Source organism: Pseudonaja textilis, chromosome 2 (assembly GCF_049901715.1).
Source record: "Pseudonaja textilis isolate UNSWEBS1 chromosome 2, rPseTex1.2, whole genome shotgun sequence".
In the NCBI taxonomy this organism is placed as follows: Eukaryota; Metazoa; Chordata; class Lepidosauria; order Squamata; family Elapidae; genus Pseudonaja; species Pseudonaja textilis.
Window position 1 is genome coordinate 400,516 of NC_141991.1, and position 24,240 is coordinate 424,755.

At 59.2% G+C, this 24,240-nt stretch overlaps 1 protein-coding gene across 1 annotated transcript in view; it reads left to right on the plus strand.

Annotated features, from left to right (window-relative positions):
• The first annotated feature begins 9,939 nt into the window (after window positions 1-9,939).
• Window positions 9,940-24,240, plus strand: part of SYNGAP1 (synaptic Ras GTPase activating protein 1) — a 39,309-nt gene continuing 25,008 nt past the window's right edge. Inside the window, 6 exon segments of the mRNA XM_087923263.1 lie at window positions 9,940-10,151; window positions 17,324-17,445; window positions 17,868-17,957; window positions 17,959-17,974; window positions 22,701-22,795; window positions 23,737-23,861. Of these exon segments, the coding sequence (XP_087779389.1) occupies window positions 9,947-10,151; window positions 17,324-17,445; window positions 17,868-17,957; window positions 17,959-17,974; window positions 22,701-22,795; window positions 23,737-23,861 (653 nt within the window). The 5' untranslated portion in view covers window positions 9,940-9,946.

The following is a 24,240-nucleotide window of genomic DNA, read 5'->3' on the forward strand; positions in this document are numbered from 1 at the left end:
AAAGGAGGGGGGAATCAATCGATTCTCCAAGGCACCAGAAGGCGTTGAGAAGCAAATGGATGGGAATGAATCAAGGAGAGATCCAGCTTGGAATAGAATAGAATAGAATAGAATAGAATAGAATAGAATAGAATAGAATAGAATAGAATAGAATAGAATAGAATAGAATATGGAATAAGAATAGAATAGAATAAAGAATAGAATAAGAACACAATAGAATACCAATATAGAATAGAATATAGAATAGAACAGTATAGAATATGGAATAAGAATAGAATAGGAACAGGAATAGGAATTAGAATAGAATATAGAATAGAATATAGAATAGAATATAGAATAGAATAGAATATAGAATAGAATAAGAACACAATAGAATAGAATAGAATAGAATAGAATAGAATAGAATAGAATAGAATAGAATATAGAATAAAATAAGAATAGAATAGAATATAGAATAGAATAAGAATAGAATAGAATACAAATATAGAATAGAATAGTATAGAATATGGAATAAAAATAGAATAGAATAAAGAATAGAATAAGAACACAATAGAATACCAATATAGAATAGAATATAGAATAGAACAGTATAGAATATGGAATAAGAATAGAATAGGAACAGGAATAGGAATTAGAATAGAATATAGAATAGAATATAGAATAGAATAGAATATAGAATATAGAATAGAATAAGAACACAATAGAATAGAATAGAATAGAATAGAATAGAATATAGGTTACATAAGATAGGAATATGGAATAAGAATAGAATATAGAATAGAATAGAAAATAGAATTGAATAGAATATAGGATAGGATGTAGAATATAGAATATGGAGTAAGAATAGAATAGGAATAGAAATCTTTTATTGGCCAAGTATGGTTGGACACACAAGGGATTTGTCTTTGGTGCAAAGGCTCTCAGTGTGCGTAAGAAGAAAAGCTCCATTCGTCAAGAGTCCAGACCCATCGGGTCCAACACTTAATAATTGTAGTCTTAGGGTACTAATAAGCCATTGAATCCTGCTAGGGAACGGTCCACAAAAGACGTTGTGGCTGCTCCATCACTGGAAGTTTTCAAGAAGAGGCTGGACAGCCATTTGGCGGAATTGATGTAAGGCTTCCTGCTTTTGAGCAGGGGGTTGGACTAGAAGGCCTTCATTGAGAAATGATACATATAATATTTATATAATTATATGAATTATACATTTATATTTATACATACCTATTGCTATGATTGGTTGCTGTGGTGTAAAAGGGGAGTTTCCCTTTTTTCCCCGCCTTTCTTCTCCTGTGTGTTCCGTATGCTGCCAGGTTTACCTCATGATATTCTTCTGCTCCTGACTATCTCATGTTTTTCCTTTGTGGCTGATGCTGAATGTTAAATATATGAGAGGGTTGTGTGTGTGTGTGTGTGCTTGTGTTTCTGTGTATGTGTCTGTGTGTGTGTGTGTGTCTGTGTGTGTGTGTGTGTGTGTGTGTCTGCGCGCGCACACATCATGAGGTAAACCAAGCAGCGTACCAAAGAAAAAAGGCGGGAAAACAGGGAAACTCCCCCTTTACACCACAGCTACCAATCATAGCGTAGATTGCCTCACGCAAGAGCCAGCCGCACTCCCCAACCTCCCTGGCTGCAGCTGTGTGTTCTGGTCCATTGTACACTTTACTTTTCCAGCTACTAAATTGAGTGTCTTTAACAACCCCCAAGTTCCCTTCCAACCTGTTATTCTATTATTCTGTTAAGATGATTCTGGAAAACTGTAAGAGAAGGAAGACCAACTTGGACGGATGACAGGAGGCATTTCGACTCCCTGCCACATGACTGGATAATGAAGTGACTAGAAAGAACAGGAGTCGGTAGAAACATCAGAAGCTTTGTGCAAAAATCAACGTTGCAATGGAAGTGACGGTTTATGGTCAAGAGTGAGAGACTGGAAGAAGTTTAGCACCAAGAGAGGAATATTTCAAGGAGATTCTCTTATCACCACTACTTTTTGTCATTGCACTGATTCCTCTGTCAACCATACTGAATAACTCAGGCCATGGTTATCAAACGTCAAAAAAAAATCCACCAGGCTATCCCAACCCTCTTTACATGGAAGACGATCTGAAGATGTATGGAAAAACACCGTCTGAAATAGAACCGCTGCTCAACATTGTCTGTAAATATAGCCCAGATATTGCAATGGAGTTTGGATTGGGCAAATGTGCCACACTCCATCCAAGAGGGAAAAATAGTGAAAATGGAAAGAATCCAGAGGCCCCACAAAAATAACATCAAGAGTCTGGATGAAGATGATTATAACAAATAGCTCGCCACATCAAGCACACCGAAGTCAGGGAAAAGACTAGCAGGGAACACATCAAAAGACTGAAGAGTAAGATCTTCAATCTTTTGATGTATTCACCTCTAATCTTTTTCCTGACTTCAGTGTGCTTGATGCTGTGAGCTTGGAGGGTACCTGTTGGGTCCAAACTCAGGGGAGCAAATACCATCGAGGTAATCAACACCTGGGCAGTTCCAGTCATTAGATACACAGCTGGAACAGTGGGCTGAACTGAAGAAGGACTAAAAGCCGTGGATAGGAAGACCAGAAAAAAGAATGATAATGAGCCATGCCTTTCATCCTCACAGTGACTTTGACAGACTCTACCTATGTTGCGAGTATCTCAGACGGTTGAAGAAGAAAAAAGTGCTTGGGAAGAATATCCGAAGGACAGTGAAGAAGATGCAATCAAACTAGCATAGTAGGAAGGCCTGTTGAGTACCGGAGAGACCAAAACGACCTGCAATAAAGGCCAAATGAAGAATAGAAAAAAAGGCACAGGAAGAGAAAGCATTGCGATGGCCAGCACATTAAAAAAAAAAAGAAATAGCAGGGAAAACAGATAATAACAAAACCCGCCGATGGTTAAGTGCAGGAAAGTTGAAGAAGGAGATGGAGGGCTAATTCTGGCTGTACAAGACCCGGCTTTGAGAACAAAGGCACACAAGGCCAGAACTGAGAAGCGACAGATAGCAAGTGCCACCTCTTGCAAAGAAGCTGAGGAACAGTGGATCACCTGGCAAGCTGCTGCCGGAAGATCACCCAGACCGACTGCAAGCGACAGCGCGAAGGCAACAACGGTACATTGGAAGATCTGCAAGGAATATCATTTGCCCGCAAGCAGGAACTGATGGGACCATCAAATAGAGAAAGTCATAAAAAAGGGAGAAGTTAAATTGCTCTCGGAGTTTAGAAGTCAAACAGACAAGGCACCTGCCACATAATGCCCCGGACTTAACCGTTGTAATCTGGATAGTGGATGTTGTCATGGCAGTACCTGGAGACAGCAGAACAGAAGAGAAAGAACCGGAGAAGATCACAACAGGCAAAGACTTACAAATAGAAATAGAGCGACTGTGGTAAAAGAAAGCAAAGACAACACCAATAGTGAAAGGCACCTTAGATGCAACCCCAAAACAGCTGGAGCACCACTTGAGCGCTTATAGGCATTGACACCACCATTAGTCAATTGCAAAAAGGCGGCTTTACTCGGAACAGCTTCCATCCCGCCATGATAGTTGTAACACCATCAAACCTCTACTTCTGCCTCTCCTGGGTCCTTGGGAAGGTCTCAATCGGCAGGCAAAAATGCTAAATCCAGTCTGAACATCTGGCTGGCTGCGTGACCAACTGGAGTAACTGAAGCTTCCAAATAGTCTTCAGGGGCCGTCCCTGACATGGCCAGCTGCAACAATCCAAAGGGGAGGTGACAAAGGCACGAGGGAGAATTTTTGAGGACCTTTTCATCCAGGTGAACCTTGCCAAAGGCAGCTTCTCTTTGGGGGAAAAAAAATTGTGGGTTGCAAAGGAGGCATCGATCACCAACCGATCTGCACAAGGAAGTGCGACCCCGGTCAGAGCCAAGAATGAGGATCCCTGGGGACAGTTTTTCTGTGCCCACAGCCGCTCCATCTTGGTGGGACCAAGTTTGAATGAAATAACAGAACAACAAGAGTTGAAAGAAGAAAGAAGACCTCACAGGTCTTCTAGCCCTTGCTTAAGCGAGAGACCTTATATCATTCCAGACCAAGGTCTGTCCACTCTCTTCTTGAAAGCCTCCAGGGTTGTGGCACCCACAACTTCCAGGGGCAAGTCGTTCCACTGACTAATGGTTCTCACTGTCACAAAATTTCTCCTTCGCTCTCGGTCAGTTCTCTCCTCGATTCTTCCATCCATTGCTTACTTGATTTGCCTTCAGGTGCTTTGAAAAATAGGTTGACTGCCTCTTCTTCTGACAAACCGTACTCAAGGAGTAGTCCTTACTGGGTCTAAGTCTACAAGGAGGGAAGGAAGCGGTGGGGTGCCACAAGGTTCCGTCTTAGGCCCAGGACTCCTCAGTATCTTCATGAACGACTTGGAGGAGGGAATAGAAGGGGAACTTATGAAATCTGCAGATGATACTAAGCTGGCAGGAATAGCTGACACCCTAGAAGATAGGCTCAACATCCAGATGGATCTTGACAGACTAGAACACTGGGCCCTATCCAATAAAATGAAATTCAGTGTAGAGAAAAGTAAAGTCCTACACTTAGGCAAGAAAAACCAAAAGGACACATATAGACTGGGTGAAACCAGGCTCAATAGCAGAAACTGTGAGAGGGATCTTGGAGTCTCAGTGGACAACCAGTTAAATATGAGCCAGCCGTGTGCAGCAGCCCAAAAAACTAATGCAATCCTAAATTGTGTTAACAGAGGGATACAGTCAAGATCAAGGGAAGTACTCATACCACTCTATAAAGCCTTAGTAAGACGACACCTAAGTACTGCATCCAGTTTTGTTCACCACATTATAAAAAAGAGGTTGAGACTCTACAAAAAGTACAGAGAAGAGCAACCAGGATGATTAGAGGACCGGAGACTAAAACATGTGATGAACGGTTGGAGGAACCGGGCCTGGCTGGTCTAGGGAAGAGAAGGACCAGGGGAGACATGATAGAGTCTTCCAATATTTGAGGGGCTGCCCCAGAGAGGAGGAAGGGGGTCAAGCTATTCTCCAAGGCACCTGAAGGCCAGAAAAGGAATAATGGATGGAAACTGAACAAGGAGAGATTCAACCTGGAAATAAGGAGGAATTTTCCGACAGTGAGAACGATCAACCCATGGAACAGAAGTTGCCCTCGGAAGTTGTGGGAGCTCCATCGCTTGAGACTTTCAAGGAGAGATCGGACTGCCATTTGTCAGAAATGGTGTGTAGGGTCTCCCACTTGGGTGGGGGGGGTTGGACTAGATGGCCTCCAAGGTCCCCCCCCCACTGTTATTCTACATTCTTTATTGCAGCCCCTCAAATATTGGAACACTGCTCCAATTCTGTCCTCACCTGATGACCACAATGGAGCCCAAATGTTTGTTGCTAAATAAGGCTAAGTGAGTTTGGCTCCATTTTACCACCTTGTTGGCCAGAGTTATTAAGTGAATCTTGTGGTCATTAAGTGAATCGGGCTTCCCCCACTGACTTTGCTCGGCTGGAGCCAGCTGGGAAGGTCACGTGACTCCAGGATGGGGCGACTGTGATAAAATTTATGCTGGTTGCCAAGTGCAGGAATTTGGGTCACGTGACCAGGGTGGGGTGTACGCTGGAATGGTCGTAAGTATAGAAACCGGTCTCCACTGCTGTCGTACCTGCGAACGGTTGTAAGTCAAGGATTTCCTGTAAGAGGGAAGCGATCAACTCTCTTTGCGCCGAGGACTTTCAGTTTTGTGCAGGCATGGAAAGTCGTGTGGACGGCTCGACTGCCTCAGGGCTCGGCGTGCTGTGCGGATCCTGCAGTCCGTTTCTGTTACCCAAAGGCCCATCCTCCACAATCTGCTTCCCTACGATTTGAAGGATGGCTGGCTCGTGGTTCTACAGCAGAGCCCCCCCACAACCTTTCCTGCTTTGTGGGATGGGGGGGGTGGAGGGTGGAGGAGAGGGTGGTTCCAGACGTGTGGTGGGGCAAGCGTGCGTGGCGCTCCATTGCCGCCAGTAGCGGACACACACGCCGCCTCGCCAGCCGTTCACGCAAATGGAGCGTGTGTGCACGAAGACCCAGTGGAAGTCCGCCGGTCTTAAAGTTGCCACGGTTGGGGACACATACACCCCTGACATAGGAGGAGGAAGAGGGGTAACGGGAGGACCCACCCTTGTGGTTTACACCCATCGCACGCACACACGCACACGCAGGCACACCCATCCACACACACACACGAAGTGGGTTCAGGCCGAAGGCAGAGCTTAGGGGGAAAAAATGACCTCATGGTTATTTTGGGTTTCTTTGGCAAAGGGACGAGAGGGAGGAGGATCACCTTTGGGTTGAGGGATCAGAAGCCGTAAATCTTCGGAACCTGGAAACCACTTCGCTTCTGCGGTCAATAATTTGAATTTTGCATGGGGCCAAGCCCTGGGACGCGGCCCTCCCGCCTCTTTCGGGGGGAGGGGGGGGCGAGGAATGGGGGTGGGTGGGGGGAGTCTGTGCAGGAATTTAGGAACTGAATTTTGGAGATTGACACTCAATCTGGGGAAATGGGCGGAGGCGGCATCAGCAAGACGCCCCCCCCTTGCGTAAACCCGGAGGCCCATTTGCACCAGGGCTCTCGATTCGAACCCGCATCCACCCCGGCTTCCTGCTGATCTGGAGGGTGGATCCCCTGGTGAGGTGGGAGTTTTTTTTTTTTTAGAATAGAATAGAGTGACAGAGTCGGGAGGGACCTCGGAGGTCATCTAGTCCAGCCCCCTGCTCAGGCAGGCGGGAGACCCTACACCACTTCAGACCAATGGCCGCCCGGCCTCTACTTGAAAGCCTCCAGTGATGAAGAAGACACAATTTCCGGAGGCAACTTGTTCCACTGGTTAATTGTCCCGACTGTCGGAAAATGTCTCCTTGGTTCTGGGTTGTTCCTCTCCTTGGTGAAGTTCCATCCATTGTTTCTTCTCCCGCCTTCATTTTCACGGAGCGCCCAAACATGACCTAAAATGGACACCGAACATCAAAAACGTCGTCAAAAATAACCACCACAAAGAAGGTTCTTTCTGCGCCGACTCAGGAAGCTCAAACTGCCCCAAAGGAGCTGCTGATCCAGTTCTACAGAGGAAGGATCGAGTCTGTCATCTGCACCTCCTTAACTGTCTGGTTTGGTTCTGCAACCCAACAGGACAGACCCTGACTCCAGAGGAGAATTAGGACTGCAGAAATAACAATGGCTGCCAACCTGCCTTCCGTCGAGGACCTGTATATCCTGCACGAGTCAAAAAGGCGGCTGTGAAAATATTTACGGACCCCTCACATCCCGGACATATAAACTGTTTCAACTCCTTCCCTCAAAACGACGCTATAGAGCCCTGCACACCAGAACAACTAGACACAAGGACAGTTTTCCCCCGAAAGCCATCGCTCTGCTAAACAAATAATTCCCTCAACACTGTCCAACTATTTACAAAGTCTGCACTACTATTACTGTTAATTTTCTCAACACTCCTTATCGCCCATCTCCTCCCACTTGTGACTGTAGGACTGTAACTTTGTCGCTTGTATCCTTACGATTTATACTGACTGTTTCCTGGTATGATTTGATTGTTGATTGTCCCCTATGACTATCATTAAGTGCTGTACCTTATGATTCTTGACGAATGTCTCTTTTCTTTTATGGACACTGAGAGCATTTGTACCAAGACAGATTCCTTGTGTGTCCAATCACACTTGGCCAATAAAGAATTCTATTCTATTCTATTCTATTCTATTCTATTCTATTCTATTCTATTCTATTCTATTTCTATTTCTATTCTATTTCTATTTCTAATTCTATTCTATTCTTTTCTATTTCTATTTCTATTTCTATTTCTAATTCTATTCTATTTCTATTCTATTCTATTTCTATTCTATTCTATTCTATTCTATTCTTTTCTTTTTCTATTTCTATTCTATTCTATTCTAATTCTATTCTATTTCTATTCTAGTCTAATTCTATTCTATTCTATTCTATTCTATTCTATTCTATTCTTTTCTTTTCTTTTCTTTTCTATTCTATTCTAATTCTATTCCTATTTTATTCTATTCTATTCTAATTATAATTCTATTCTAATTCTATCCTATTATAATTCTACTCTACTCCACTCCACTCCACTCCATTCCATTCCACTCCATTCAATTCTAAATCTAATTCTAATTCTATTCTATTCTAATTCTATTCTAATTATAATTCTAATTCTAGGATCAATATTTGAGGGGCAAAGAAGAGGTGTGTGTGTGTGTGTGTGTGTGTGTGTGAGAGAGAGAGAGAGAGAGAGAGAGAGAGAGTGTCTGCCTATTCTCCAGAGCCCCTGAAGGCAGGATGGGGGCTTATCCAAAGACAGAAGCCACCTGGAAGTCAGGAGCCGCCATTGCCTGGTGGGGAGACCAAGTCCAGCGTTGTCTCCAGAACTTTGTGGGAGCTTCAAGGCTGCAAAGTCTCCCTCAGCAGAAGAAGCGGTTGGGCAGCCTGTGGCCCGGAGGGGCCGCCGCTTTGGAGCCCCAGCCGGAGCCCCAGCCGAAGCCGAAGCCCAACCCACTCAAGGGGTGCAAGGACAAGAGCCGCGGCGGTCGGGGGTTCAGGGACCGGGAAGGGAGGGCAGAGCCCCGAGGAGCAACCGGGGCCTGCTGGGCGCTTCCAGCCCACCTGGGAAGGGCAGAAACTTCGCCGGGGGAGGGGGAGGAAGATTCGGGTCCTCGGGGCGGGCGGGCGGGGTCGCATCCCGGCTTTGAAAGCCCCCTCCCCCCAGCCCCGGACCCCGCCAAAGCGCCTCCGGTCTCTGGGGCAACCGTCTGGGAAGGGAGCGGAGCCTCCGCCGCCGCCGCCGCCTTGCCAAGAGCCCGTCCGCCACCCCGGCTGGTCGGGACGGGCCCCGCGGGCGCGGGAAGGAGCAGCGGGTCCCGTCCCGCCTCTCCCGACGCCGCCTTAGCCCCGGACAGCGGCGGCGGCGGCGGCGGCGGCGGCTGCCGACGGGCGGGAGCCGAAGGGCTCCGGGGCAGCGGGAAGGCCGGGCGGAGGGTCCGAGGGGGAGGGAGGGAGGGTCCGATGGATGTCCTTTGGAGCTCCCGGGACCTCCCGGGAGAGGCGGGAGGTCGCCCGTCCCTCGGCGCCCCTTGGCTCGGGGTCCCCCGCGTCGGGACAAGCCGCCTGTCCCGGGGCCGGCCGAAGAGCTGCTGCGGCGGCGGCGATCGGGGCCGCGCCTTCGCCCGCCTGCCTGCCGTGCTCCAGCGGTGGCGGCGGCGGCGGCGGCGCAGCTGGGCTTGCGGAGGCTCGGGACGGCCGGAGCTTCGGCTGCTCACGGAGGAGGAAGAGGAGGAGGAGGAGGAGCAGCCGGAGCCCGCGGGAGAGTCGCCGGCCCCAGCGCAACCCCCCAACCGCCGCCGCCTCTTGCCCCGCATCCTCAGCGCACCGAGGAGGCGCCGTGGGAGCGAACCAGAGGCTGAGGGGCAGTGGGGCTCCCTCCCTTCCAGCTTGGCCTTCTTCCCCATCCTCTTCCTCTTCTTCCTCCTCCTCCTCCTCCTCCCCCGCAGGCCGGTCCTTGGGCGGCGGAGGCAGGCAGCGCCATGTCCTACGTCCCCTTCCCAGGTAGGGCGCGCGGGTGGCTTGCGCTCGTCGGGCGGGGGCGGCGACGATCCGCTTCCTTTGCGCGGCCTGGGGTGGGGGAGGACGGATAAAGACGGGGGGAGCCGGTCGGCCAGGCCCCTCCCTCGGCCGCGGGCAGAGCCTGCCGCCCGGAAGTCGGAGGGCGACTCTGCCCGCCCGTTTGCCGTTCTGCAAAGCTCCGGCGCGGGGCGGGCTGCGGCGTCGTCGTCGTCGGCGGCGGCGGCGCAGGGCTGCGGCCGGCGCGGCTCCTCCTGGAGCGGCGGCGGCGGGGAGGGGTCGTTTGTATGACCCGGGCCTCGGGAGGGCAAGAGAGAGATGCTCCGCTCCGCCCCGGGGATTCCGGCGCGTTCGGGCCTGGCGAGGCAGGTGGGAGCCAGCTGGGAAAGGGGTCCTCCGGCCGCGTGGGGACTGCGCCCTTTCCCACGCTCGCGGCTGAGCGGCGAGGCCGCGGCGGGAGAGAAGCATCGTGGCGCTCGGCCAGCTGCGGCCGGATGGCGGCCTCCGGATCCCGGGAGAGATGGTGCGCTCTGGAACCCGCGCCCGGGGATCGGGGCGCTCCGGCCTGCCGTCGGTCGACCGTAGCGGCAACCGGGGGGGGGGAAGGGACGGGTGGAGGGAGGGGAGGACAGAGGGGAGGGGAAGCCGCGGAAGGAAGACGGGAACCGCCGCTGGAGCCCCGGGCCGGGCGCGCGCAGGAACCCTCGCCGGTGCGCCTCTTTGCTTTCGGCCCCGGGATCCCGGGCTAGCGAAAAGCCTCGCCCGCCGAGGGCTCCGGGAGGCTCGGTCCGGCTCCGCAGCGGGGCTGGAAGAAGGAGGCATACCGGTTGTGGAGGGAGGGAGGGAGGGGAAGCGGGGGCGGAGGGTCCTGGCTTCCTAAAACCGGGGCCCGGGGTGCCAACCGTGGGTGGGTGGAGGGGGTCCGCCGCTTCTCCCGCGGACCGGCCCCTTCCTCCCACGTGCCTCGCTTGGAGGGCCCAGCGGCGTTGCAAAGGGAGGGAGGAGGGGCGGCCGTGCGGGGAGGGGGAAGGGGAGGAAGGGGGCGAGGTCAGGCCCACCGTTCCTCGCGCCTCGTCCCGGGAGGCGGCAGCTTGCTTCGTAGCCCGGAGCGCTTCTTCCTCCCCCTCTCCCCCGCCCCGAGAGAGAGAGAGAGAGGGTCACCTTCCCCCTCCCCCAGCCCGTTCGGCTTTGCAGGAAATGGTCTGTGGGGGGTGGGGAGGCGCACGCTCCGGGACCCCCTTCCTCCTCCTCCTCCTCCTCTTCCTCCTCCCCCCTCGCAGTGCCAGGCCTGCTTAGCGCTCCTCGGGAAAGGGAGGGGGCGTGATGTTGCCAGGCAACCCTGCTGAAGGATGCTGGCGGGGGGGGAGGACGACACACACACACACATCAAGTACATTCTCCACGACTGGTGGTGGTGCTGCACTGCAGGGACCCCCCTCCCCACTCCCGCCTCCCGCGGCTCTCTTCCCAAGGCAGAGCGGGCTGGGTGGGGGGAGGGAAGGCTGTGCTTTCCCCATTTGGTGTTTTTTGGGGGTGGGGGGTGTTGGGGAGCCTCCCCTTGTCCTCGGCCGGAAGAGCCAGGCGGCAGCGGCGGGTGCGGGTGCTGCTTTCCAGGAGCCGCCGGTCCGGCAAGGACAGGTGGGCTCTGACGGGGTCTCTGCTCCGCCGAGGGGGCCGGAAGGGAGGCAGGCCTTGTGTCCGTCCCCCCTCCCCTCCCCCATCGGCTCGGGGACCTGCCGCTGGGGATCCGCAGCCCCCTTCCCCCTTTTCAGTGGCCCGGCGCTTCGAGGCCTTTGCGCCTCGCCGGGGCTGCTTTGCGCGGCCTCTCCGGAGCCCAATGCGGCTCCTCCGTTGCCTGGCGGCTGCCTTGCTCCTCGCTTGCATGGCAACAGCGGAGGGAGATGGCGAAGCCTGCCGCGGGGGGAGGGGGGAGGGGGAGAGATGGGGCTCCATCTTTGGGGAGGGGGAGATCTCGCAGTCCTTGGGGTCCTGAGGCCGAGTTTGGGGGCAGAGGAGGCCGTGTGGGGGAGCTAGCCTGTTCCCACCCCCTCAAGCTTCAGAGCTGGCTGTGCTGGGAGGAAGAGGTCTCAGAGGCTGGGGGAGGGGTGTCTTGCTGCCCCCAGTTGACCGAGCCCCCTCCCACCCCTTAGAGCCAGCACAGCCCCCCTCTCCCCCCCCGGGAAAGAGGCCAACTCTGTCCAGGGAAGGAAGGCCTTGTCCTCCGGGGGCGTCTCAGGCCGGGCAGCCCAGGGTCCCTTCCAGGTCCTGCAGCCCCCCAGGGCCCAAGAAAGGAGGCCTTGGGTCGGGGGGGCTCTGCTTGGGGGACCCTGTACTCCCCCCCCCTCCAAGAAGCTGTTCCTGTTGGGAAACGCTCCCTGCTGGGCCTGCTGGCATCCGGGGAGGAGTGGGGGGAGCAGATTTCTACTCCCAGTTGGACTACAATGCCCATCATCTGCTCAAAGCCCAGAGGCCTGGCTCTCTTCCGAGCCGGTTCAGGACCCCGGAGAGGCGGCCGGGGTGTAAGAAAGACGGGCCCCGTCCCTCCAGATCCGTCAAACCAATGCTGTCAATCAAGGGGAATTGGCAGCGGGAGGGAAGGGCCCTCCAAGGCCCCGTGGGGGAGGGGAGCCCCAAAGGGGCCCCGCAAAGAGGCCCCGCCGGCCCCCTCTGCTCACGCCCTGGGCTGGGCCGGCTCCTTGGCAGGCGTCCCCTTACCCGGCCAGTCCAGGGTTCAAGGGTTCCCTTCCATGGGAGGAGAGGCTGGCAATCTTCTTTCTCTAGCCAAGGCCCTAGTCCTCATGGGCTGGAGAGATTTCCAGCCCTGGGGTTGGGGTGGCAGGAGCTGCACCCTTCCTGGCCTTCAGCTGGTGGCTCAGGGAAGAGGCTCCCGGCCTCTCACCCCCCAGCCTGCAGGTGGACGGGAAGTGGGGGTCCCTGACTAGGCCTTGTCGGGGTCCCAGTTGGGGCTGCGACTGCCCTCCCCTCCCTCTAGCTCTATCTCCCTCTCTCTCCCTCCCTCTTCCGCTCTGTCCCCTCTTTCCCTCTCCCTCCCTCTCCCCATCTCTTTCCCTCCCTCCCTCTTCCTCTCTCTCTCTTCCTCCCTCTCTCCCCTTTCCCACTTCCTCTCCCTCCTCCTCTCTCCCTCCCTCCTTCTCTCCCCTCCCCCTCTTTCCCTCTCCCCATCTCCCTCCCTTCCTCTCTCTCTCCTCCTCTCTCCTCCTCCTCCTCTCCCTCTTTCCCTCTCCCTCCCTCTCCCCATCTCCCTCCCTCTTCCTCTCTCTCCTCCCTCCCTCCCTCTTCCTCTCTCTCCCTCCTTCCTTCTCTCCCCATCTCTCTCCCTCCCTCCCTCTTCCTCTCTCTTCCTCCCCCTTCCCTCTTCCTCCCCTTTCCCACTCCCTCTCCATCCCTCTTCCTCCCCCTCTCCCTTCTTTCCCTCTCCCTCCCTCTTCCTCTCTTCCTCCCTCTCTCTCCCTCTCCCTCCCCTCTCTCCCCTTTCCCAGTCCCTCTCCCTCCCTCCCTCTTCCTCTCTCTCTTCCTCCCTCCTTCCCTCTCTCTCCCTCTCCCTCCCTCCTCTGCCTCTCCTCTTCCTCTCTCCCTCCTTCCCTCTCCCTCCCTCTCCCTCTTCCTGTCCCCTTTCCCACTCCCTCTCCCTCTCTTCCTCCCTCCCTCTTCCTTTCGCTCTTCCTCTTTCCCCCCCTCTTCCTCTCTGCCTCTCTCTCTTCCTTTCTCTCCCCCTCTCCCTCTTCCTCCCTCCTTCCCTCTCTCTCCCTCTCCCTCCCTCCCTCCCTCTCCCTCCTCCCTCCTTCCCTCTCCCTCCCTCTCCCTCTCCCTCCCCATCCCCTTTCCCACTCCCTCTCTCTTCCTCTCTCTCTTCCTTTCTCTCCCCCTCTCCCTCCCTCCCTCTTCCTCTCTCCTTCCCTCTCTCTCCCTCTCACTCCCTCCTCTCTGCCTCCCTCCCTCTTCCTCTCTCCCTCCTTCCCTCTCCCTCTCCCTCCCCATCCCCTTTCCCACTCCCTCTCCTTCCCTCTTCCTCTCTCTCTTCCTTTCTCTCCCCCTCTCCCTCCCTCCCTCTTCCTCTCTTCCTCTCTCCCTCTTCCTTCCTCTCTCCCTCTTTCCCTCTCTCTTCCTCTCTCTCCCTCCCTCCCTCTCGTCCTAAGCTCCGCATGGGTGTGAAGAGAGACCCCTCCCCAATTGCCCGCCCTCTGCCTGTCCCACAGAGCGTCCTCGGCTTACCACCACAACCGAGCCCCAAAGGTCTTTGGCCGTGCCAGGAGAGTTCTGCCCCTTCCGTGCCCTTCCTTGCCACGCTCGGCTTTGGAGCCAATTCCTTGTTCAGTCAGCAACATGCTTGTCAAGTCAAATCTGGTCTCCCCGCCGACGTTGCTCGTCGCAAAAGGAGATCACGCTGTGGTGGGGTCATAAATAGGAGCCGGTTGCCAAGCACCCGAATGGCGGTTGCGTGGCTGTGGCCACGGTAGCGCGAAAAAGGGTCCCGTCCATTTTTGACAGTGCCGTTGTAACTTCGAACGGTCACTAAACAAAACAAGCCGAGGGCTATCTGTCAGTGGCCTTGGAGACAGCCCAGAATGGGGGTGGGCGGGCCCTTAGAGGAGCTCTGTGTTGTGAGTGTGTGTGTTTGTGTGTGAGCACCCCTTCCGTTGTGGAGCTGGTGCCCCGGGCTCAGCTCCAGGGTGGGGTCCAGGTCCCCAGCTGGCCCAGGGACTGATCGAGTGCAGGGAGGGGAGGCTGCCTGCCAGGGAGGTCCCCCCTCCGGCCCGCCGTCTCCTTCCAGGAACAGGCCGAAGGGTTGTTGTGTGAGGCCCTCCCGCTTCTCGGCTTGCCCTGTTCCTGGCCGGTTGTGTTCCCCGCTCCGTGAGCCCTGCTCCCATCGCGAGCCAGGCCGAGCCTTTCGGGGGGCGTGAGGGGGGGGGTGCGTTAAAACTAACGGGTCCCTTCCTCCTGCTGCCCCAAGGCCGGCGGGGCCAGCATTTGGAAGGGCTGGATCCGGTGGCCACCCCTGGCGTGGCCTGGGGACACACGGGCCACGGAAGGAGGGCCGGGCCGGGGGTTTGGGCTACAAGGCAGCCGGCCCGGTTGGGTTTCAAACCAGTTGGGTTTCCGTCTGCTGACCAAGGGGCCCCCAACCCACCCCCGGCAGGGCCAAGATAGGGGCCTTGATTTCGAGGCTGGAGTTGCTCTGCAACCAGGCCCACGTCTTGTGGCAAGGAGTTCCACAGGTGGACTCGGGGCTGGGCTAGTCACCCAGGGCTCGTCTTTCCCGGAGGGGCTTTTTTTAGCTCCCCGCAGCCGAGAGAGGATGTGGTTTCATCCCAGGGAGGAGAGAAAAGGAGGGATAGGAAAACCGTAAGAATAACAGTAGTAATAGTAATAGTAATAATAATAATAAGAAGAGGAAGAATAGTAATAATAGTAATTGTAATAATAATAGTAATAGTAATAATAATAAATAATAATAATAACAACAACAAAACAATAATAATAAGAAGAATAGTAATAATAGTAATAATAATAGTAATAGTAATAAGAAGAAAAAAAGAATAAGAATAAATAATAGTAATAGTAATAGTAATAATAACAACAACAAACAAAACAATAATAATAAAAATAAGAATAGTAATAGTAATAATAATAATAAGAAGAAAAAGAATAAGAATAAATAATAATAGTAATAGTAATAATATTAATAATAATAATTAATAATAATAACAACAACAAACAACAAAATAATAATAATAGTAATAGTAGTAATAATAATAAGAATAAATAATAATAATAGTAATAGTAATAATAAGAATAATTAATAATAAGAATAATAATAACAAACAACAAAACAACAACAAAACAACAACAAACAACAACAAAACAACAATAATAATAATAATAATAATAGTAATAATAATAATAATAGCAGGATTCTTCCCCAAATCCCCAATGCACCCAATAGTTTCCAAGGCGAAGAAGCTGCCAAATGTGGGGGCATAAAGGTCGCCCCCTGCTGAAGGACTCTTCCCCGGTGTCTTGGGTTGAAGAGTGGGGGGGCTGGCCCTCTCTTGGCAGGATCCCCTCCCTTTCCAGCTGGGCCTGGGGGACCTTCCTTTCGCAGGGGAGGGAGGGAGGGAGGGAGAAACCGAGGCCTGGCCGCCCAGGAAGGAGGCCGGGCCAGGTTCAGCCAGAGCCTGGCCCCCCGAGTGTGGGGGCTGCTGGGGCAGCAGAGGGGCTTTGGGTCCCTGACCCGGGTCGTGAAAGGAGGGCCCGGGGTCTTGTGAACTCAGCCCCTGCCTCGACCCACCCGTGGAGAAAAATGGGGCTGCAGAAATACGGAGGAAGTTAGCGGCTCTCTCCCGGGGGCGGGACAGCTGGCCTGGAGGGATGAAGAGGGAGAGAGCCCCCCCCTGCGCCGGGGGTCGGCACCCTGCGTTGCCCCCCACCTCCGGATCCGGGTCTGGGCAGGGCAGAGAAGGGGGCCAGCCTCAGAGGGCCGGGCCGGCTGGGCTGCAGCCCCCCCACCCTCCTCCCCCCATTTGGCGGGTGCAGGGGGGTGAAAAGTGAGGAGCGGGCTTCTCTCACGGGGGAGGGGGCCTCAGCCGGCCCTGCTCAAAAGGGAAGCCGCCCCCCCCCCAGGCCAACACCCCCATTCCCCCCCCCGCATTGCCCAAGGCCCTGTTCCTGCTCCGGCCCCGCAAAGGGGGGGCTGGCGGTGTGGGTCAGGGTGGGGCCCTGGGCCTTCTCTGGCGGGGCAGGAGGGGCCATGGGGGGCCACACGGGGAAGAGTCCTGCCTGCCCCCAGCTAGGTGGCCGCTGGCTTCTCCCCAGCTGGTCCGGACGGCCACGGGGGGCAGACCCCCTTCCCCCAAGAGCCTCAACCAGCCCTGCCCCTCCCCGTCTTAAACCCAGGGAGACCCTCTGTGTGTGTGTGTGTGTGTGTGTGTGTGGTGGGGGCTTAGATCCGTGAGGGGTGTAAGGATCCGTGAGGGGTGTAAGGATCCGCTGCCCACGGCTGTGATTCCCCCTGGGGGGGGCGGTTGGCCGCCTCCTTGCCCCTCCCCTCTCCGCCTTCACCCCCCTTTGCTGGAGGCCCCTCCCCTCCCCCCACCACTTCACGGCTCTCTCTCGGCAGCCACCGGGGGGCAGCACAGGGCCGGGCCAGGCCTTACACAACTCCCCGGCTGCCCCCCCACCCCCCACGTGGGTCGGCCGGAGAGTGGGATGGAGGCCCCCAGGCTGTCGAAAGGCAGGTGGAGGGGGGCAAAGGTGTGCAGGGCTGCACCCTCCCCCCAGCCTTCAGAGCCCCTTCTAGGGAGGGAGGGGGCTCATACCGGGCAGAGAGGATATATCTTCTGCCAGGCCTTCGCTGGACCCCCCTCCCCGCAGCCGGCTTGGAAAGGGGACCCGCCTCAGTAGCCCCAACGGAGCCAGGCGCGCTTGGCAGGCGCCAACGGGCAGCAACTGCCCGACTCTCACGACCGGGAGGGGCGGCCGAGGCCACAGTGACCTCCCCCCCCTCAGACACACCTGCATCGCGGCGGGGTCGGGGTCGGGGGTCACGCGTGGCCCACTTCTCCCCCACCAAGGCAGAGGCCTCTCCTGGTGCTACGGCTTCGGGGGGGGAGGGAGGGGCCCCCCGGGTCTGGGTCCCCCCCCCCGGGTCTGCTTGACTCTGCCCTTCCGCTGCAGACGGCCGAGGAGCCTTGGGGTCCCGGGCGCAGTATGTCCACTCGCCTTACGACCGTCCCTGGAACGCCCCCCGGTTCTGTATCATCTCTGGCAATCAGCTCCTGATGCTGGACGAGGAGGAGGTGAGAGCGGTGGTGGGGGGTGGGGCAAGCGGCGGGGGGAGAGGGGGGGGGGCTGGGGTGGACCGGGCAGAGGATCCTCGTGGGTGTGTGTGGGGGTTGCTCAGCAGGTCTCCCCCCCAGGCCGGGCGTCGGGTGCAGGAGGTCGCGGTTTGTGGCTTCCCGACGGGCCCACCAAGAGGGCGGGACGACTTCGGCCTCCGTCTGGGCCGGGGTCTCTGCCCCGTGAGTCACCCCCCCCCGTTTACGCGGGGCCCTTTCGGTGGCTCCGGCAGGTAAACCGCAGCCGGATCAGGGGGAGATTCCTTCCGTGGCTTTGGGAGGAACAGGACGTGGTGTTGGGAGGGCTCTGGGGAAACCCCCTTCCCGTCCTCCCCATCTGACAGGGGCTGCTGTCTCCCTTCTCTCTCTCCCCCCTCCCCAAGATTCACCCCCTGCTCCTTCGAGAACGCCAGAGGGACCCTGGGCGGAGCAAGCTTCTGCGCCGGACGGTTAGTGTCCCCGTGGAAGGCCGGCCCCCACGCTGAGCACGGTAGGAAACGGCGAGGGTGGGGGTGGGGGAGGGGGCTGCGAGGGGTCGGATGGGGAGGGCGAACCGGATGGGAGGGGGGGGGCTTGTTGAATGTGCAACCGGCAGGTTTTGTGGGTTTGTGCGGTGCGTGTTTGCGCGAAGGCCTTTCGCAGCCCTCGAGAGAGAGAGAGAGAGAGGCGGCCCCGGATGGTCCGGGAATTGCGGTTAAGGGGAAGTTTGTCCTATAGCCTGTTACCCCCCCCCTGCTCCCCCGGGGTCTTTGTGTACCCCAAAATTGGCCTTCTTTTACAAGGGGGGGGTGTCGCGTGCTGGGGAGGGGGCCCCCCCTTGACTGGAGCCCTAGCGAAGGGCCACCGGATTGGGTGGGTGGGCTGTGGGTGCCAAGAGGAAGGGGGTCAGGGGAGGCCCCCGGAGGCCTTTGGGGTGCCATGAGGAGGGGGGAAGCACAGCTCCCCCCCCAAGGATTGTGGGGTGAACTGTGCGGGAGAAATGATTGGCAGGTCAGGGTCTGGCCACACACCCCACCCCCGCAAGGGTTCCCAGGCGAGGAAGGAAGGGGTGGGTTAGGGAGATCCTTCTTGCCAGACCAGACCCACTGGCCTCTTGGGGGCCCAACCTGCCGGGGCACGGGGCCCTTGGCTGCTGCCAATCCTCCCCAGCGTTGGCCCATGGGGGGGGCTTCCAAGGGCCAGGTGGGGCCCGGTCACCGTGACTCGGCTAGAGGCTCACCTCCGGAGAGGCGGAGCCTTCTTGGCCTTCAGTGCCCCCTCCCCCTATTGCAAAGGGGCCAGAGGAAGACTGAGGCCGACTGGATCGGTCCACAAGGCAGCTGCCGGGGAAGGGGGAGCCACGTGGATTCCTGCTTCCGGTTGGGGGACCCCGAAAAGGGACCCCCGGGAAGGGTCAGGGGGCAGCCTGGAAGGGGAACGGGGAGAGAGCGACTGGGAAGACTGGAAGAGCGGGCCAGGGAGGAGAGCTGCAGGGGCGTCGGCTCACCCTGGGGCCGGAGACCCCCTTCCCGTGGGCGGAGGGGTATCCCTGGGGAGAGAGAGAGGCAGCGAGTGGGGTCCGGACGGAAACCCTCCGGGCGGAGAAGGGTGACACATAACGACGGCTCTCCTGCTCCAGACCCCGGAGGGGCACTGCCAGGTCACCCTGGGGGGCCGGAGACCCCCCTTCCCGTGGGCGGAGGGGAGGGGGATCCCTGGGGAGAGAGAGGCAGCGAGTGGGGTCCGGACGGAAACCCTGCGGGCGGAGAAGGGGTGACACATAACGACGGCTCTCCTTGCTCAGACCCCAGAGGGGGCACTGCCAGGGCGGAGGTGCCCCTGGGGAGGGGGGGGCAGTCCCGGCCAGCCCCCACCCCAGTCCCCTGGGTTCCCCGCCCAGGCGCTCCTTCTCGGCTGTTTCCTTGCAACCCCCCCAAAACTCCAGCCCCAGCCCATAATACCAAGGGCCCTGGAAAGGAGCTTGACAACTGTTGCTATAGGGACCATCTCTCCGCCCCCCATCTCTCTTTCTCTCTCTTCTCTTCCACCCCCCTTTTTCTGGGTGGGGGGCTCTCCCCACCACTGGGCCTGGGGTCCCCTTGCCCTCCCCCCTCTGGTTGCCAGGGAGATGAGGCTGGGCCTTTGGGCCTGCCCGGTTCTGGACCCTCACCTGCCCCGAGCCTCACCTGCCCCGCCGGGGCCGGTTACCTTCGCCTCCCCTCCCCCATCTTCCCCTCCCCACTTCCCCTCCCCCTTCCCCTCCCCTCCCTCAGGGTTTAAAAAAGAAATTTTTGTCTTCCCGACGAAGTTGGCTTAAAAGGTTTCCATGGAAACCAAACCCCCCTCCCTCCCAAGAGGAGAGGAAGGCAAAGGCGCCCTCTGCCTGAAGGGAGGGACGCCCCTCCCTTGGCCGCGGGCCAGCAGCGCCCCTGCCGGATCCGGCGAGGGAGGGAGGGGAGGGGAGGGGAAGGGAGGAGGGGAAGCGACCCTGCCTGACCCGGCCGGCCTTTAAAGCCCGAGCCCCGAGGCTCCATTCCTCGCCGCCGCCCAGGCGGGTGGAGCAGGCCCCGCCGCGGCGGACGAGGTGGACGAGGAAGAGGAGGAGGAGGAGGAAGAGGAGGAAGAAAGCCGCCTGCCCTCCCTGCCCGGCCGGCCGGACGGAGCCGCGGGCCCCGCGCCCTTCTGCCCGGAGGGACGCAGCGGGGCTTCCTCCTCCTCCTCCTCCTCTTCCTCCTCCCGGGATGCTTCCCCGGGAAACGCCGGCCTGCCTCCCCGCCGGCCCCGCGCTCTGCTGCCCCAGGAGATGCTGCCCCCGCCGCCCCCGGCCCAAAGGTAGAGCCCGTCGGGTGCGGGGCTGGCTGGGTGGGTGGGGGCTCCTCCCGCCGCCGCCATCGCCGCCATCCCCCTCCCGCCCCGCTGATGACAGCAGCCGCGCCGTCGCCTAGCAACGGCTGCCATGCCGGGCGGGCGGCCGGGCGGGCGAGCGAGGCACGAGCGCGAAAGCAGCCGCGCGGGGAACCGCAGCTCCGACGGCTGCAGCGCCGGGCGGGGCCGCCGCCCTGCGGGCGCCGCGTGGAGCCCGAGGCTCCGGGCGTCCCCGCCCGCCCGCTTCCCCACCCGCCCCGTCCGGCCATGGGACGCGCCCGTAGCCGCGGCCGGCGGGGGCCGCTCCCGGCGCCGGCAGGTAAGGGCCGCCCGCGGGGGATCGGGGATCGGGGTGGGGAGGCCGGCCGGCCGGCCTGCGGGGGCGAGCGGGGCTCCCGGAGATCCGGGGACGCGCGTGGGCAGCGCCGCCTTCCCGCTCCCCGCCGGGCCGGCCGGGCCGGCGAAGGTGCGTGGGTGTCGCGGGCGGGCGGGCGGGCGCGCTTCCCGGGTGGGTGGGTGGGTGGGAAACGCTGCTTCCGGGCCCGCCCGAGCAGGCCCGACTCGGCTCTCTCGGGTGCCCCCCACCCCCACGCGGGCCCCGCGCTCTTCGCTCCGGGCCGGGAAGCGGAGGCGGCGGCGGCGGAGGAGGCGGCGGAGGCGGCCGATTCCCGCTCGGAAAGCCGGCGCTGCGCCCTCCCCTTGCTGGGCCCGCCGGGCTTGGCAGCTCCGGCCCGGGCAGCGCCCGGTGGGGCGGCGCCGGTGTGTCCCCGTCCCGTTCCTCCCCCCGCCCCCGTCGCTTGAAAGGGCCGCTGGCACGTGGGGGTGGGGGGTCTCGGCCTCCGGTCCGGCCAGGCAGTCAGCTGGGCTCGCGGGGGTGGGGTGGGGCGGCTGCCTTTGCGGGGGGGAGGGCTGGGGGCTCTGCCCAGAGAAAGTCCCCCATCCCCGTTGCTGCAGTTCGCGAGGCTGCTGTGTGTGTGTGTGTGGAGGGGGGGTCGAAGCGAGCAATAGGACTGCAGGCGGACACCGCTGGCCGGGTGGGCCAGGGCCCTGATCCCCTCTCGGCTCCCTTGCTTGCCTCTTCTGGGGCTCCTTCCAGCTGACTAGTCCGGGCAGGGGCTGCAAAGGGAGGGTGGAGGGGTGGGGGTAAAGGAGCAGGGGGCTGCCCTCCCCTCCTGGGTGGGGAGACGGGCCCAGTGAGAAGGGGCTCCCTGGGAGGGGGCGGATCTGGCCTGTTGGGGGCGCGGAGGGCTGGCGTAGCAGAGCGGCAGGCAGGCAGGCGGGCACGACAGATGGCGGCAGAGCCCGGTGGGTGGCTCTGCGTTGTGCCAGAACGCGGGGGCTCTCTTTGCGGATCCTGGCAGGCGGTGCTGCTCAAGGGCCACAGAAGGGCCCCTTGCTGTTCATGGGGTGGGGGTGGGGGGTGACAAAGGTCCAGGCAAGGAGGGTTGGCCCAGGCCTGGCATCCAGCCAGCCCCGTTGGGAGGCCGCTCTGGCCCCTGGGTTGCCTGTGCCCCCCTCCCTCCCTCCCTCCCCCTGAGACCCAACGGGGCCTGACTAGCCCTGGGGGGACAGCCAACCTCCAAGGGGGCTCCTCAGAGGGAGGGGCCTAGGTGCCCCATGGCCTTCCCCTCCCCCCACGGAGGAGCAGCAGAACCAGCATGGGGGCCTCCTGCTTCCGCAGTGGGGCCGCTGGACCCCCAGGCCTCCCCCACTTCCAGCCACCCCTCCGGTCGGTCTGGGCTTCCGGGCGGGGGGGGGCTGCGTCTGTCGGAGGAGGGGGGGCTGCTCGTGAGCTGCTTTTGGGGTTGGTCGGCCTTTAAACGGAAAACCTGGTTTGGCTCGGGGCAAAAAAAAAAGTGTTTTCCAAAAAAACCGTTGTGAAAAGCACCCACGTTCACACCCTTTGGGGAGCAAGGGGGGAATCTCCCCGTCTGCCCATTGCAAGGGGCTCTTTTCCATTGTTGGTATGTGGGGGGCTGCTCCCACTGGGACTTGGGGGTCCCGATCCACAGCCAGAGAGAACTCCATTCCGATCACAAACGTGTGTGTGTGTGTGTGTGTGTGTGTGTGTGTGTGTGTGCGTGCGTGTCTCGGGAGGTCCTGGCTGGGGCTGTGGGCAGGGCTCCCCTTTCCTGCCCGGGGTGGGGTGGGGGTCAGCTGAGGGCTGGGCGGGCTGGCTCCTCTGGGCAGGAGGGGGGGACAGGGAGCCTTTTGTCCTGTGGGGGGGATAGAAGTCATCATCGGCCAGCGGTCGCTTCCCTCCCCCCCCCCCCGAATCCCTGGGCCTTTGCTTCCCCCCTCCCCCGCGAAGCCGCCCTTCCGTGTGGGGGTGCCCCTTCAGGCAGACCCTGCCCCCCTCTCTCCCCCTGCAGAATCACACGCCAGCCGCTCCCGCAGGAAGAGCGTCCCAGGCGGCAAACAGTACAGCATCAACATGGGCGCCCGCCGCACCCCCTTCCGTTCCTCGGTGAGTGACGAGACCCTCCTTCCCTTTTTCCTTCAGAGGGGGGAAGGGTCAGCGGATCAGAGGCCAGCTGAGCCATGGGGTCCTCTCCCTTTGAGGCCATCTAGTCCTGCCCCTTCTGCCGGGAGCGCCCTCTACCTACTAAACAGGCTGACTTGCTTCCCGTAACCGGCCTGAGGGGTGGGGTGGGGGGGTGAGGACTGAGGACTGAGGACCGCGAGCAGGGATGCCGTCTGCCCTCTCCATGACCCCATCCGCTCGCCCCGCTGAAGCCAGTCCCGTCCCCCTCGTGGAGGGGCAGAGGGAGGAGGCAGAAGGGGGAGCTGCCCCCACAGGTGGGGGGTGCCCCTCTGTGGAAGAGGGGCAGTGGCCTTTGGGCAGGGAGGTGCCATCTGGAGGGGGAGCTTGGGGGGGTTCAGCCGGTCAGCCTCTAAGCCGGGGCCTGCAAAGGGCGGGTGGGCTGTCTTCCCCCTCCTGCCCCCCCCAGAAAAAGCGGTTCGGTGTGGAGGTGTGTGTTTGGGGGCCTATCTTGGATCCAGGGGGGCTGCTGGCCCAAAGTCAGGAAGGTTCCCACTTCTGTCCGGCCGAGCAAAGCTGTGGAGAGCAGGGAAAGGAGGCCACCAGGAGAGGGTCTTTCTCTGGAGGGTCCCAGTTGGCCTCTGGGCTCCCCAGCTAGGGCACCGGTGGGGACCTCCGGCTGCCGGGCCTTGCTAGAGGGGAGGCCGAGCTTTGGGGGGCCATGGCTGAGCCAGGCGCCTCCTCCTTCTCCTCCTCGCAGGGAGGGAGGGAGGGGGCTGGTGGTCGCTCCCCCAGGCCCCAGAGGCCCCCAGCGGGTGTCTTCAGGGCCCCGCTGGCCCCCTCCCTCCCAGGGTCCAGGGGCTGCCCGGAGGGGACCCTGAGCCGGGGTTCAACCTGACCACCCCCTCCCCGCCCGCCTGCCGCAGCAACAGGGTTTCCTCAGCCGCCGCCTGAAGAGCTCCATCAAGCGCACGAAGAGCCAGCCCAAGCTGGACCGCACCAGCAGCTTCCGCCAGATGCTGCCCGCTTCCCGGAGTGCTGACCATGACAGGTGGGACCCCTCCCCACCCCTGCCCCCGGGGGTGGAAGGGAGGGAGGCTCCAGGGCTGACCGGACCCCCTCCCTCCCTCTCTCGCCCCCAAAGTCCCCAATGCCCAGCCCTCCCCGCTGCAAGGCCTGGGAGCCCTGGCTATTTTAGCGCCTGCCTTCCTCCCCCTCCAGCTGACGGCAGCCCCGACACGCAGGGGCTGCCTCTGCTACGTGGCTGGGCTAAATATATCCCGGGGGGGGGCGGCAGCTCCGAGCAGAAACGTCGCGGGAAGCGGAGGGGGGGAAGCAGCCGCACACAGACTCCGCCGGCTCCCTCCAAGAAGGGTCTCCGGTGCTCGGCTGGCCGGGCGAAGGGGAGACCCCCGTGGCCTCCCCCCCCA